General features: G+C 46.7%; 1 protein-coding gene across 16 annotated transcripts in view; it reads right to left on the reverse strand.

The window, feature by feature from the left end:
* Positions 1–16,061, reverse strand: part of AFDN (afadin, adherens junction formation factor) — a 139,633-nt gene that overhangs the window by 62,900 nt on the left and 60,672 nt on the right. For all 16 annotated transcript variants that reach the window (XM_067701531.1, XM_067701541.1, XM_067701528.1 and 13 more), the window contains exons 7-10: positions 14,603–14,714; positions 13,291–13,458; positions 6,294–6,388; positions 4,781–5,043 (exon numbers count right to left, since the gene is read on the reverse strand). In XM_067701531.1, the coding sequence (XP_067557632.1) occupies positions 4,781–5,043; positions 6,294–6,388; positions 13,291–13,458; positions 14,603–14,714 (638 nt within the window). The remainder of the gene's footprint in view (positions 1–4,780; positions 5,044–6,293; positions 6,389–13,290; positions 13,459–14,602; positions 14,715–16,061) is intronic.

Genomic DNA, 16,061 nt, shown 5'->3' on the forward strand with positions numbered 1-16,061 from the left:
TGTTAGAATAAGCCAATCCAGTAAGCTTGCAGCGTTCAAAACCAATAACAAAAATATGTTGTGTTTCTATACACAAGTAATAAAATATCAGAGACATTAAGAAAATAATCCCATTTACAGCCGCATCAAAAAGAATAAAACACCTAAAAATAAATTTAACCAAGGAGGTGAAAGACCAGTACACTGAAAACTCCAAGACACTGATAAAAGAAACTGAAGAAGATACAAATAAATGGAAGATATTTGTTATTTTGTGCTCATGGACTGCAAGAATGGATATTGTTAAAATGTCCATACCACCCAAGGCAATCTATACATTCATTGGAATCCCTATCAAAATTCCAATGGCATTTTTCACAAAAATAGAACAATTCTAAAATTTCTATGGAACCACAAAAGATCCCAAGTAGTGAAAGCAACCTTGAGACAGAACAAAGAAAAAGAACAAGTCACTCCCTGATTTCAAACTATATTATTGTACAAAGCTATAGTAATCAGAACAGAATGGTATCAGCATAAAAACAGACACACAGATCAATGGAACAGGATAGAGAGCCCAGAAATAAACCCACACATATATGGTCAATTAATCTATGACAAAGGAGCCAAGAATATACAATGACAGAGAACATACAGGACAGTCTCTTCAATAAAAGGTGTTGAACCTTTTATTGTTCAACAATAAATATAGGGAACACTGGACAGCCACGTGCAAAAGAATGAGAATGGATCACCATCTTACACCAAACACAAAGATTAACTCAAAATGGATCAAAGGCTTGAGTAAGATCTGAAACCATAAACTCCCAGAAGAAAATATAGGCAGTAAGCTCCTTGACACTAGTCTTGGTGATGAGTTTTTGCATCTGACAAAAAAGGCAACAAAAGCAAAATAAACAAGTGGGACTGCAGCAAACTCAAAGCTTCTGCACAGCAAAGGAAACCACCGACAAAATGAAGAAGCAATGTGTGCAAGGGGAGAAAATATTTGCAAACCATATATCTGATAAGGGGTTAATATCCAAAATACATAAAGACTTCATACAACTCAGTAACAACATCGCCTCCCAAAACAAAAAACAATTAACAAACGGGCAGAGGATCTGAATAAACATTTTCTAAAGACATACAGATCACCAACAAGTACATGACAAGATGCTCGACGTCACTAATCACCAGGGAAACGCAAATCAAAACCGCAAGGAGGCATCACCTCACACCTACCAGAATGGCCATCATCAAAAGGACAAGAGGTATGTGTTGGTGAGGGTGTGGAGAAAAGGGAACACTCGTGCACTGTTGGTGGGAATGGAGATCGGTGCAGCCACTATGGAGACCGGTAATGGAGGTTCCTCAACAATTAACACAAGAGCTACCGTATGACCCAGCAATCCCACTTCCGGGTGTATATCCGAAGACAATGAGAACACTGACTTGATATGATATCCTCACCTCACGTTCACTGCAGCCTCACTCACAACAGCCAAGATATGGGAGCAGCCTAAGTGTCCACTGATGGAAGAATGGATAACGATGATATAGTGGGAGTGTGTGTGTGTGTGTGTGTGCGCGCGCGCACGCCTGTGTCTGTGTATACACGCTCACAGGAATATTATTCAACCATAAAAATGAAGGAAATCTTGCCATTTGTGACAACATGAATGGAATGTGAAGAAACTGTGCTCACTGGAATGTCAGAGAAAGACAATTACCATATGATCTCACTTACATGTGGAACTTAGAACAACAAGACAGCCATAAAAGGAATGAAATTTTGCCATTTGCAGCAACATGGATGGACTTGGAGGGCATTATGCTAAGTCAAGTCAGACAGAGAAAGACAAATCCTACAGATACCACCTGAAAAATACAACAGACTGGTGAATACAAGAAAAAAGAAGCAGACTCACAGACACAGAGAACAAACTAGTGGTTACGACGGGGGTGGGGAGAAGGGCAGTACAGGGGCTGTGGGATGGGAGGCGTAAACCGCCGGGTGTACCACGGGCTCAAGGATATGTTGTACGACGTGGGGAGCAGAGCCAATATTTTGTAATAACTGTAAATGGGAAGTGACCTTTGAAAACTGTATATAAAAAAACAGTAACAACAAAAAAACCAAACTCACAGATACAAACATTGGTGGATACCAGAGGCAGGGGTGTCCGGATGGTGGGGGGAATGCCAAAATGGGTCAAAAGGTACAGGCTTCCAGTTTTAAAATAATTAAGTCCTGGGGATGTAACGCACAGCACAGTGACTACATTTCCTGAGACTGTGCTGCATAACTGAAGGCTGCTAAGAGGAGATCCTAAAGTTCTCATCACAGGAAAAAACTGCATAACTACGTGTGGCGATGGACGTAACTAGACTTACTGTGATCATTTCACAATACATACAAATACTGAATCACTATGTCACACGCCTGAACTAATATGCCAATTATAGCTCATTTAAGAAATATACATACATGTGTGAAAAAAAGGAATACCTGAGTTATCTACCTAGAAATCTGCATAAGGGTTTAACATGAGAACAGTATTAATTTTTATAAAAAAGCAAAGTCCGTTCTACTTTATGGATGTCCGTGTAAGTACTGGTATATTCAACCACTAAGCAGTTTTGACTAGTTTTGCAGGAAAAAGATGTAATAAAAATAAAATGTCACAGCAGCACTACCCCTCAATGAGATGTTCTCCATGTCCTTACACGAACTCTGCTTTCAGCCAGAGACAAGACAAGAATCAACAACCGCAGGCCTCCAGAGCAGGAACCATTAAGGCAAAAAGCAGTAGGAGACGGATGTTCTCACCCAGGAAAACATCGCCCACAAAACTGAAGCGCCGACTGCAAGAGTGGGACAGAGACAGTTTGTAGAGCTGTGTTTATGACAGTAACACTAGCAACTAACACCATCAAAATAAATATGATACAAAACCTAGAAGTAAAGCGCAGTTGCAAATAAGAGGCAGTAATCGTAGGCACTGCTGATAGACGATACACACCACACCAGAAGAACTGCTCACACGGTAAGTTCTCTGGAGAAACTTCCGAGGAATAAGCGTGAGGCTATTAAGCAGGCGGGCTTTACCCTGTCCAGTTGTCTGGTTCTGAAAGGAAGAAATGGGGCGAAGGAAAGCTGCTAATTAACATGGAAACCCTTTCAGCAAGACCATCTGCTGAAGAGAAGAGCCAGTGGGAAGGTCACGACAAGAGACAGGAAATGGGGAGACGGCTGATAAACAAATACAACCTGAAGAAAGGAATTTAAACAACCTGGTCCTGCCAGACACAGTAGGGAAGGACGGGTTTATCGCGCGCCCAGTTTAAAGATGGAGACAGGGACCTTCCTGTGAAGAACAGACCCACGCCGGTTCTTTCGGGGACGAAGGGCTCGGTCACTTGCTGAACCCTGGCACTGGAAGGCGAGACGCTGGGACGTCAGATCCCCACACCCGCACCGCAGTCCCTACATCCACCCTGCTGACGCGAACATGCGCGAACCACAGAGCGTCCACCCGGGAGTGGTGTTACGTCTTATCTGCACCAACCGCGACTGCCCTTCACCCTTCTCCACCGCCAGGATTCAATGTGGACAGAGTGAGAAGAGAGGCCAAGACGTCCTCAACTGCCTGGCAGCAGCCGTCAGGGTAGAACTCCTAGTGCCGACAGTGAGCTAGCGAAGGGCCAGCACGAGGGAACGGCAACGATCCCCACGTGGCCCCAGGTGGAAGCTCTGCGCGGTTTCACGCAGGAAACCACGGCACAGGAACGAGGAGCGCCACCCCTGGGATGCTACGTCTGTGCTCTCAGCAGGGCCGGGGAGGAGCTACTGCCCCTGTCTTCCCAAGATCCACACCCTAGCAACCTGTAAGACGGGTAATAGTCACCGGGCAGTATATTCATGAACAAAATGTTATCAAAAAGGAAGTCCTATTCCCTTCCCCTCAGAGAAGTTTTCCCAGACGGTAAGGAGTTTCCTTTTCCAGCACCAGGCCCACGTTGCAAGTCCTCAGACAGGCACTAGGTGGAGCCAAATACCTTGAATTCCTTAACAAAGAACAACGTGCTTCACTACTAGTAACAGAGAAGGCACACCTCAACAAAAACACCTCGGTGATGTAAGGCTCATAACACACAACACCATAATTCAAATAAAGTGTTGTTTTAAAGTATCAGCTAGGGTTTCCCTGGTGGCGCAGTGGTTAAGAATCCACCTGCCGATGCAGGGGACACGAGTTCGAGCCCTGCCCTGGTCCGGGAAGATCCCACATGCCGCGGAGCAGCTAAGCCCACGTGCCACAACTCTTGAGCCTGCGCTCTAGAGCCCGCGAGCCACAACTACGGAGCCCGCGCGCCATAACTACTGAAGCCCGCACACCTGGCGCCCATGCTCCTTAACAAGAGAAGCTACCGCAGTGAGAAGACCGCGCACCGCAACGAAGAGTAGCCCCCGCTCGCGGCAACTAGAGAAAAGCCCGCGCGCAGCAACGAAGACCCAACGCAGCCAAAAATAAAATAAATAAATTTATTTTAAAAAAAGTATCAGGTAAAAAACAAAATTTAAAAGTAAAAACCAGCCACAACTTCCAATTTCAAGATGAAGTCAAGACCTTCTTTCTTCTTCTTCTTCTCTGAAACCAACCCAAATCAACAAGAACCTGAACCACAAACCACAGACTTTGAAAACACAATAAAACACATAACCTGTGGCGAATTCATTTCATTTTCAGCACGATCACAACACTCTGGAATTCTTAAAGTGACGGATGCTCCTTACCCAGGCCTCTGTCTGGGACCCTTCGCCATCAGGCCTCCATCCATGGATCTCTTGGGCAGAGCGTGGTCCTGGCTGGGGTCCACGAACTTAAACACATGGGACACCCCAAACTGCACCTTCATCCCGCTGTGCAGCATCGTCGTCTCCGAGATGCGCTGCCCGTCCACGTAGGTCTCGGCATCCATGCTTCTCGGCGTGACCGTGACCACTCCATCCATGTTTGTGAGGTCACAGTGATGGGGTTCAATTCCTGAACCAAACAACTGAAAAGAAAGGAAAATCAAAGGGACGTCCACCACCAACTACGGAGGATTTAAAGACTGAATTTTAAGACTGTAAGTCCCTCTTTTATGATAAATATAATCTAATAAACTCTGGATTTTTGGTGCTTTCAGGGAATTTCCCCTTAATTTATTAATTAAATAAACACTGTCAAAATAACTGAATATTTTCACCATCCAGCAGCTTGATTTAAGGGGTACCACAACTCTGCATTAAAAAGCATATGGGGGCTTCCCTGGTGGCTCGGTGGTTAAGAATCCGCCTGCCAGTGCAGGGGTCACGGGTTCGAGCCCTGGTCCAGGAAGATCCCACATGCCGTGGAGCAACTAAGCCCGAGAGCCACAACTACTGAGCCTGCGTTCTAGAGCCCACGAGTCACAACTACTGAGCCCATGTGCCACAACTACTGAGCCCGCGTGCCACAACTACTGAAGCCCATGCGCCTAGAGCCCGTGCTCCGCAACAAGAGAAGCTACTGCACTGAGAAGCCTGCGCACCACAACAAGGGTAGCCCCTGCTCACCGCAACTATAGAAAAGCCCGCGCGCAGCAAAGAAGACCCAACGCAGCCAAAAATAAATAAACAAATTTATTAAAAAATAAAACGTGGTCATCTTGAATATTAGACAATTAATGGGTAAATCTACACAGATCATCAGGGCTACAAATCCCTGTTCACCTGTTTTACTGCTGTGCTGAGGACGGGGTTAGAACTGAAAATGACATTAGTAATCGGGCCCCTCATGCCACAACTGAGAAGTGAGAATACAGAGAAGGGACATCTGCCCACGCCCAAGCCCCAGGAAGCGAGCAGCCCTGCCCTTCCCAATGCACAGGCATGCTAAGCTCTCCTCTAATCCAGCCTGAGCACTGTGGTTCAGCTAACATTTTAACTATACTTCACTGAACGCCTCCTACTGCGTGTGTGACCCAGTGACAGGCACTTCCACGTACGTTATCCCCCTTAATCTTGTAATCTTGAAACAACCTATAAAACCATCACCATCTTTTGGAGAAAAGCAACAGCCCTGGAGGTCGGGGGGGGGGGGGAGTGGGACAGACACTCACACTCTGCTCTGTTCACAATGAAGCAGAGAGAAGTGACCCAGAGCAAGCAAGCTGCTTCCATTACATACAAAGGCTTTCCCTCCCTTCCACTCACCCGCGGCGCGGCAGGCCCACACGCTGCCCTATGACCCACCGAAGCGGCAAAGCGGCAGCCGGACACGCACCTGGATGGAGCCGTCGTCGAACTTCTCTGTCCCAACCTCAGTGACACTCAGCTGAAGGCGGTAGAGCTTTGGCTTGTCTCTGGAGTCGGAACCATCTGCGACGAGAGAAGGACAGGGCTTCACTAGCCAAGTCGAATGTGCTCATCATGTTATTTGAAACAAACAAGCAAACAACAGGTTACCTTTGAAGCAACACTACTGTTCTCAATTCTCAGGATTTCTGTTCAAAGAACTCCCCAAATTTATATCATGCAACTTAAGTAACTGAATACACAAAATTCAAAGTAAGACATACGCACATCAGCTTCTGTTTAAAATATAATTCAAGGTACTAACACCGTCATTCATACCGACGTTTTCTTATCACAGAAAAAAATGTTTCCCCACCACACGGTCCTAGACTTGTGTCTGACTCTGAAGAAGACAGGGAGACGCTCCTTCCAGACCAGACCTCCTCACAGACCGCCAGGCACAGCGGAGCTACCGATGGAAGGAGTATGACCTCCCAGCTCACCCCGGACCTTCGGGACCAGACCGACCCCAGAGATGAGGCCCCAGCGCGTGTCCCCACGTGATTCTGACGGCCACCCCTGGCAGGAAGCTCCAGTAAGAACTGCCGTGAAAAGTGCTCACCTCCACGGAGTGGAGCTGGGGTGAAGGACAAAAGGAGAGCCTGGGTTTTTTACTTCTGTGTCATTTCATACTTCCGGGAACTGCTGAGATGTTTCCCTTGCCTGCCATCACTTTGTCTGACGGGCTGGCTTTGGGGGACCACAAGAGCCGCGGCCCCTGCCCACTGACCCCCGGATGGGCTCCTCCTCTCCTCACCTGCCAACCCAACCCACCTAACATAGAGGGTCATTCTGATCTCAGCGCTATCGCACCGGGGGACACGGGCCTCGGCACTCACGCGCCAGGACACGGTCCCAGGGCCGTGACGGCAGCAGCCTCGCCGTGCCCATGCTGTGCAGGCCCCGCTGCCCCAGAGCCTCAGCGACTTCAGAATCGCTCACCGAGCTGCAGTTAAGATCTCTAGTCCCCAGGATCAGGAGTGTAAACACTGCAGTGTACACAGAGTGCACACTGCTAAAATCTTAGTGCAGTGTGGTCTCAACTCTCACAGACCAAAGACGCCAGGAACATGGGTGTGCAAGCTGTTAGAACGGTTGCTCATTTGAGAGTGCACAAGATCACACGCTAACCACAGGTCTGCAGCGATCTCTGGGATCTGGGTGAAGGTAAGGCGAGACTGAAGCAGCATTCGAGAGACACACGTCTCACAGGCACTAAACGCCGGGCCCCGGGTCTGCGTCGCTCCACAGCTCATCCTCATCAGATCTGCTGGCAGCTGAAGCCTCGTTTAAACAACTTTATTTCAACTCCAAGCACTGATCCAAAACGGGGCCTCCGAGTCACGCGGGGCTTTCCCTGGACAGGACTCAGTTCCCTTCTAGACCTGCGGAGCCCAAATCCCTGAGGGATGCTTACCACTCTGCTGGCTGTAAACACCACAGGCAGCCTAAGGACGGTCCTTGTCAAGAAGCACCCTCTCCGGCACCCACCGCACCGAGAGCCACTTCGTCTCAAGCCCACTGGCCATGTCCGGTGAGGGTCTCTGCTTCCTCACCTCTCCCACCCGAGCTCCCAGGCGGCTAGGTCTTTAGAACAATCTCTCCACACCTGGTGCTCAGTGCAGCGTGCGCTCAATAAAGCGTTAACGTATTAACAGTGAGGAGTTATTAACTAAAAATGCGGAGAACAGAATAATGCGATACGGTCTCGCACAGAATTATACGAATGAATTATAAAGACAGCAAAAGCAGCAAAGAAGTGATCAAGAACAACTGTTTCAATCACAATGTTTAAAAAACAGAAGAACATGAAAAATATGTCTGTTTAGGGGTGAAAGAAAAATCCACATTCGCTTCCTTCTGAATTTTGAATGCTTCTGAAGGGTACCTTGTGAGCTAATAAATGGGTATTATATACTTTTCTGCATCAACATTTACGTCCACAAATTTAGAAATATAAAAAGAAAGGGAGAGATACAAACGTTCTCAGTCTCTCCTTTCTCTGTGACAGAAATCTATCGACAGACGGATCAGAAATAAACCTTCCCAATCCCTTCTTTCTTTCTGCTTCACAGTAATAATAGAAAACAAAGATACCTTTACAGGTATATCCTGAATAACCTAAACAGTGGCCACTCACGTGGCAGATAAAACAGAGTTCTGGGACCTCGGGCAGAACCCAGAAACGGAGGCGAGTAACGTTCACAATGTAACTGACAGCTTCTTGGAGATCCAAGGCCCCTCCTCAGTAAGAGCACAGTCACCTCACAGGCAGTAACAAACGTGTAAAACTGTGGCTTAAAACAAAAACCTTAAAATTTTATCCCCTTCCACAATAGGGATTCTACAAATGCTCTATTTCTGGCTTAAGTACCGGAGCACATCTCTCCTCACTTGAGAGCTACAATGGATCCGCAGTGCCTCTGAAGGCGGAGATAAATCTTCCGAAGTAACCCTACCACACAGACGAGTGCTTCTTCCAGAGGCTTTAATGCTTTTTAGAAATATTTCATACTTTTGCCTTAAAGATACGTACCACGTTCATATGGTGCAAAATTCAAAAGGCACAAAAAGGACCCGGTGAACCACACCCTTCCCCACCCGGCCCCTGCCTAGTCCTGCCCCACCCAGAAGCAAATCTTCAGAGTCTCTTTTGTGCGTATATAATTACACCTCCCGATACTCATGTTCTTCCTTCTCCTGGCTTGCACAAGCGTTAGAATACCATTTGGGGTTACCAAACGGAATATGCAACAACCAGTCAAATGTCCAACGTTTGGGACGCACTTAAAATAGATGACTCTGAGCAAAGCCTGAGAACGTTTTTCAGGACACTTCTGGTGTCACTGCACAGCATGTCTACACATCCAGGCCTGCTTCTGCCTCTGGGCAGCTGGGTGGACGACGGCCTGGGGCGTCTCTTGGCCGCCCGCTTGCAAACAGAGGGCGGGGGACTCACGCGTTTAAGGAGTGCTGACCAGCGCTTCCGTGTCCCAGGCGCCGCGCGGACGCCAGAGGTCTGCGGTGAGAAAGTAAGCTCATGTCCTGGCCCCCAGAGAGCTTCCGTTCGCTTACGTTTTAGCGAACCAGTACAACAGGGAAGAAACTGTTTTCGGTACATACCAGGTAAAAGAGGAAACGTATTTGTCTCTCTGTTTGCTCCATTCTTTTACAGTGTGAAAGTAACCAACACGTGAAAACATTAAGGAATCCTTTTCAGGAATAAAATAACAACAGAAACCTGTCTTAGACTCTACTTACGTATTATATCAAAATAGGTACTAAATATCCCTTGTTTCCATTTTTCTTTAAAAGAATAAAAAACTAAAACTCCAAGTTTGGTTAATATCCAATGAAAACCTGTATGATCAGTTTGGAGAAAATTCAACAAACTGATAAGATGCCGAAAGGCTGAGTCAACTTTATATACAAGAAAGTTTTGATTGTTACATCGACATGTAAAAAATGACACTTGAAATATAAAAACAGACAAAGGAAGTATTTCCATGTACTATTTAAGGTGATAGATGCTAATGCACAAAATCTGAGAAACAAGTTCCGAGTAGGAAGGTCCAGCTGCGCCAACCAGAAATGATCTCAAGCAGGAGGGCAGGCCGAGGCCAAGGACACCCTAAACCTGCTCACGATGGCAGCGAGCGCCTCGCGAGAACGATACAGACACGAGCGGCACTAAGTGGGTGGCGGCCTCTTCCTTCTCAGCCTCCTGGCGTCACCGGACACGTGGCCCCGATCGGCGCTCCCTCCCCCACCCACCACCCCCATTTCTCCTTCTGTCCTCCTCCCCTACCCCCATCCGCACCTCCTCCCCCCCGTGTCTCCCCCTCTTCCTCCTGGGGGCGCACAGGGTCGAAGGACAGGAAAGCAGCTCTCTCCCTCCTTCGGTCCAAATTCCCACTTAAAACTTAGCCTGAACAAAGACACCGCACATTTCTGCAAAATAAGCTGCTATTAAATGAAATGAATCCTGGATACGGAAGAGTTAACTAGATAGAGGTAAAATGAAAGTACCTTAAACTCTTAAGAAAAGTTATTTATATTAATTGAAAAGCCAACACATCCAGCATCTGGTCAGTTACCGCTGTTCTGCCCGCGAGGTTGTTAGTGCTCGAGATGAGACAGTAGCAGGAAGCGCGCCAGCCGTAGCAGGCAAAGCGACCCCTTCTCCCTGGGGCGCGCACACACACGCGGGACCTGGGTGAAGGCAGCAGCGGCGGACAGAGGCCATGCAGACGCATGCAGGGGAGAGAAGGAGAGGGTGAGCTGCAGGGAGGCGACTGTCCAGGGGGAAAGGCACGTCCCGCCCCGGCCCTGGGCTGGAGGACACGGCAGCCATGCTCCGCGCGGCGTGGGCACATTGCTGAGGGGGACACTGAGTTGACAGGGAGTCCCCGAGCAGCAGGGGAGCAGCTGTCTGTCCGTGACAGGGAGACCCACCCCACTCCTTCCCTGCGGAGCACAGCCCAACCCAGAGCAAGGGACGAAAACGACTTCTACCCCCGTCCCTCCAAAAGACAGTGGAAGCACCCGCCCACATCTCAAAAGCCTCCAACGACACCTACAGGACCTCGGCCCAACCCCGAGGACACGTGCTTGGCTGACAACGTGTCCAGGGAAACAGTCGTTCGTAACAAGTCAGCATCCACGAACACAGGGAAACTAAGTCCATTTCACTCCGCGTGCTGACTGGGCTCGGTCAGCAGCGACACCTTAAGAAGACAGCGTGACCTGGTGAAGAGAACAGCTCTGGAGTGAGACAGACCCCGGCCGGCAACCGGGCCTTCCCCCATCCCCCCCACCGTCACCTGCTCACCTGCGAGTGCTGCGCGGAGCTGAACTTCAGGCACCTGCGGAGCGCTGCAGCTCTCCAGCAGGCAGCCCAGGCGCTCGGGCGCGTCAGACTCACGGGGGCCCCGGCTGCCCAGCTATTCGGACCACGAGTCTCTCTGGAAGCCACCTGAGTCACCTGTGTACCTACTGCGCGGCCTAAAGCAGCAGCCCGGTAAACGCTGGCTGAAGTGGCAGAGGGCCGTGAGGGAAGCCGTGTTCTAACAAGCGTCTGGTAGATGCTGCCGCCAGCACTGGGCAACCAGCAGGGCACAGCTAGCGTTTATCTCGGATCCATCAGTTTCTTACACCGACAAAAAATTTCTCTCTGTTTTATTACCCGGGAGGCCGTAAGGATGAAGCAAGCAGTCAGAACGCCAATTCCCACTAGAATCTACGTTCCCACGGCCAGGCTTAATCCGCTTTGCTGGTGTGCTCCTATCTCCAAGGTCCACAACAGTGTCTGACACACAGTAAGCAGTCAGTAAGTACTTGTCAAAGAAATAAATGGATGAATTCTCATCCTGTCTCTGCTGCCCACCAAGTCAACTTTCCACTATTCATTTGAAAATCATCCTACGTCAGGTGCTATTCATCAACTCTCTCTGGGTTAATACTCCTATTTTCAAAAATTTCAGTTTGGGAGAAAACAATCATTAGCTTCTAGCACGTAATGCAAAATCTTGAATGGCAGACCCAATGCCCAAAGATGATCCTAAAAACTTCTAAGTTCAAAAACAGATGGCTGTCTTCCAGTCGCCGTTCACTGCCTCGGACCACTGAGCACCAAACCCTCACCACTAATCATGTCTGCAAACCACTGTGAGAAAACCAAAGTTTCATGAACTTTTCAGCTGGAGAACTGAGAGGCAAGGCAACACTCACATCTTCCTCATAAACAGCTAATCAATTTAAAAAAACCTTCAAACATAATTAAGCATAAAAACCACTACCTGCAGCACACGGCCACGGACTACTAATTATGGAGTATCAGTCAAAACAACAGCATTTTCCCTGTACCAATATAACACAACCCAGTTGTGTGCCATGGAGACCCCTGGAGCACAAGTGCCACGTCTAATCATTAGTTATAATCTTGTAAACAAAAATAAATACTCAGGAATCAAAGAGAAAAACATAATTGCCGCCCAAGGAAACACAGATTATCTACATAACCAGTCTGTTTTTAGCTCACTTTTTCTATAATTACTTACTGAGCTCTATTTAAAAAGCAGTTCTGGGTGGGAGGGACAATACTCTGTTCTTCACAGCATTTTACAATAAAGGTCACATACCATCATTTTAACCAAATAAATAAGAAATGATACAGTTCAGCTGAACAGTAAACAAACGTGTCACACATATATTAAATATGCGTACAAATACGTACACTACATACGACGTGCGTGTATAAAACATTTCCTTAAGAATGTCAATGTATCTCTCTACCTGATGGCTAAGTCATAACAACAGCTTTAGCTTAAGAGAGGAGAGCTCAACAAACGAAATATTTAGAAGGCTAACGTGAACACAAACTTAGTCTATTATAATTTTAAAACTAAGCAAATGTCGCTCCTCTTACAGGTGGACTTCTTAGGTGTAATTAAATTTACAAATATTCTTTTGACACTGTTCATACATGAAGCAACAGTGTGATAAATACACACACACCTGCCTCCATGACGTCTGTCCTAAGAGGACTACATTTCAGCTTCTCATTTTTAGTAGTTAAGTATTTTACAGGGTTATTTTGGAAAAAAAATTTAAAAGGGAGTAAATCATTTAAACTTCTTAAATTCTCTATATTCACTAAAATTTTGTTTTTCAGTATTTATTTCTGTGCAGGTGAAGTTTATTTTTAATGCATATACATATTTTAATGCATATACATATAGATATACATATCCTATAACCTTAATTAAGGGTTTTTGTTTTTTTAATGAATACCATCTTATGATGGTTACTTTTTTAAATAAATGATCTTAAAAAGGTTGTCAGTCAAAAGAAAGACCGATTAAAATAACATTCATTAAAAAGAACAACATGTAAAGCTGAGAATGTACACTGGTAACACCTCTCACCTGGGCTCAGCTCTACGAGGTAGGGCAGTTTCTCCGGTGGGAGTGCAGCGCCGTAGCCAGACCCATCAACTCGCTCCTTCCCGTGCAGCGGCTTCCCATCCATGTGCTTCTGGCTTTTCTTTGGGATGTAGTCTGGTGGCCTCCTCTTCAGCTGAAAGACTAAAATCCCTAGAACAGTAACACTGTAAATTAGCAACCAGACTCAAGTGAGTGTAGACGGCCAGCTGACTGGCAATCAACTGTTCAAAGATTTATCAAGAAAATGTAATTTAATAACATCTCCCAGGGAATAATTAAGCAAAAGCTCTACCCAATTTACACTTTCCCTCAACAGAGGAAATACTACTCTCTTGACATGTTCTTGAAAACTCTAGCAAGCAATTTCCAAAAATTATTTTAAATTAACCCCCTCCCAAGCATATCACATGCATGAAAGACAACACTCCAGTTTCAGAATAAATGAATGTTTCTACTGGTAAAGAACCCTATGATCAATAAATACACTCATACACACATGTAATAGCACATGCGCACACAAATACACATACATTCTTAGTTAACCTGATCTTATTTAATTCAACCGAATTAACTCAGAATTCAAAGCAATCTGACTTTAATAAAGTTTAGCTTTATACTGTCGAGAAAAGGTACTAAGCAAGTGTATGTTTAAAACTCGCGGTCTACACTCAAATGTGACTGGCAGTCAGTTTTTATGTCTTTATTAATGCAAAGGCCCTCCACAGAGCGACAGGTAGCTTAAGATGTGTATCTGAAAGCAAGAAAACTCTATTTCATAAAAAACATACCTTTAAACCCTCACTGCTTTGACGTAATTAGGAGAAATCGTTTCGATAGTGAAAAGTCTGGATTCATTATATGAAATGACTAAATTACTAGACGGTATTTAGGGTTGAAGGCTATTTTCCCTATCACAACAAATCTGTCCAAACATCACCAGTCCATCTGGTCGGCAGGGAAAGGATCCCGCTGCTGACAGACACCCACCTCCCATGTCCTGACACGGGGCTGAAGTCCAGCTTCTTCAGGACACGGTGCTCCTGCTGCCACAAAACGGTCTGTGCCAGGTCTCCCACTAGACCCACCAGCAGAGAGCGGCCCTCAGGATGCGGGGACCCCCTAGGAACCACCCAGCAAGCCCAAGAAGGGGGCAGAAACCTGCACAGCAAACAGCCCTCAAAAGACTGCCACGCGCACCTTCCTACACCTTCCAGTAAGTTAAACGACTAATATTTCAAGTCGGAGTGTAACGCATCACAGAGGTAAGTCTTGGACAAATAAGATTACTCTTCACCTCTGTCATTCGGCCACTCCCTGAAGATCTGTAGAGGACACTCGTCGTCATCAAGGATGATTTCTTCAGCAGCTTTCTCATCAGAATGCTGGGCCCCAGGAGGAAGCACCACCTGGGAGGGAAGAACAATGAGCTGTGACTACACCCGAAAAGTGAATTAGCAGGTATGTAAAAGAAAGAATGTATTGTTTTTGAGGAAATAAAAAAGTCACTGTAGATAGAACTGAATTGGTCAAACATAATGAACAATTCTCAAAAACACTGACAGAAGTGACGGAAAATAGTTTCCAATTGAAAGCCTGGCCAGCCAGCCGGACCGTCTTCCTTCACCTGCTTCTCTGCGCTGCGCCCGGCTCCCCGGCCCATACTAGCCTGAGTCTGCTTTCTGACAAACTCTCTTTTGGAAAGACTGCACGCGACAGTCAACCTGTGCGTAGTGCCTTCGGGAAAGGGGACGGCAGGACCCAGCTTTCACAACCAAACGTTTTAGTGTGGAGTTTCATCTAACAGGTAACCTTTTAGGGTGTAACCATCACATAACCACACAAGAGATTAGCCTTCTTTTTCTTGTAGAAAATTCGTTTTTATGATTAAATTTTAATCAGATCATTTAGACGTATTACTGGGCCGTTCATTCAACAAATGCTTTAAGATACTGCATTCACCACACTCAAAAATCTGTAACACTGGATTACTCTTTATTCTATGTTTTACAGCAAACGACTTTTCTCAATCATTCGAGAAAACTCTCTGTAACTCAGAGAACAGAACAAGCGGCCGCAGGGCTCTGTCTCCGACCCCCCGCTGACTTCTGCCCCACCGCTCGCACCAACTGAAACACGGTTACAGAAAACAGGAGAAGCCAGGCACTGGCACCTGAGAATTATTTTCAGCCTGGAGTTCCTGTAATAACGTCACCCTAACAGACCTCACTCCCAATTAGATCATCGTGTGCATAGACCAGATGGGTTAGACTTCCACAGAACTGTAAAACTTTGCTCCGCACTGCTGCAAATTACCCCAAAAAGACAAGTTTATTACAACACACCCTTATGCTAAAGTAACCAACCTTTCCTCACAGCGTCTTGTATTACATGTAGTACAGTGGGCTTGGAACACACACTGCTTCAGGACCTGACCCTCACTCATCTCTTTAAGTCGCAGTCTTTGTCACGTATCCTCATAGGTCCAGTCACACAGAACTTCTCCGAATTCTCGACTGGGCCACGAAACCTCATGCTGCCACGATCCCTTGTGCCTCAAAGGCCCGTCCCCAGCTTTCGGGTCTAGCTAGCGTGCCCTCTCACCTCTCAGCCCAAGTACAACTCCTCCAGGGAGCCTGCTCTGACCTCCGTTCTAATTTCGAGCTCCTTGCCTGCACTTCTTTCTCGGACTCTCTGTCTCCCTGTACTGTAACCTCTTGAAGGCAGCTCTTATTCTTGCATCCCAGCACAGTATC

Source organism: Pseudorca crassidens, chromosome 13 (assembly GCF_039906515.1).
Source record: "Pseudorca crassidens isolate mPseCra1 chromosome 13, mPseCra1.hap1, whole genome shotgun sequence".
Classification (NCBI taxonomy): Eukaryota; Metazoa; Chordata; class Mammalia; order Artiodactyla; family Delphinidae; genus Pseudorca; species Pseudorca crassidens.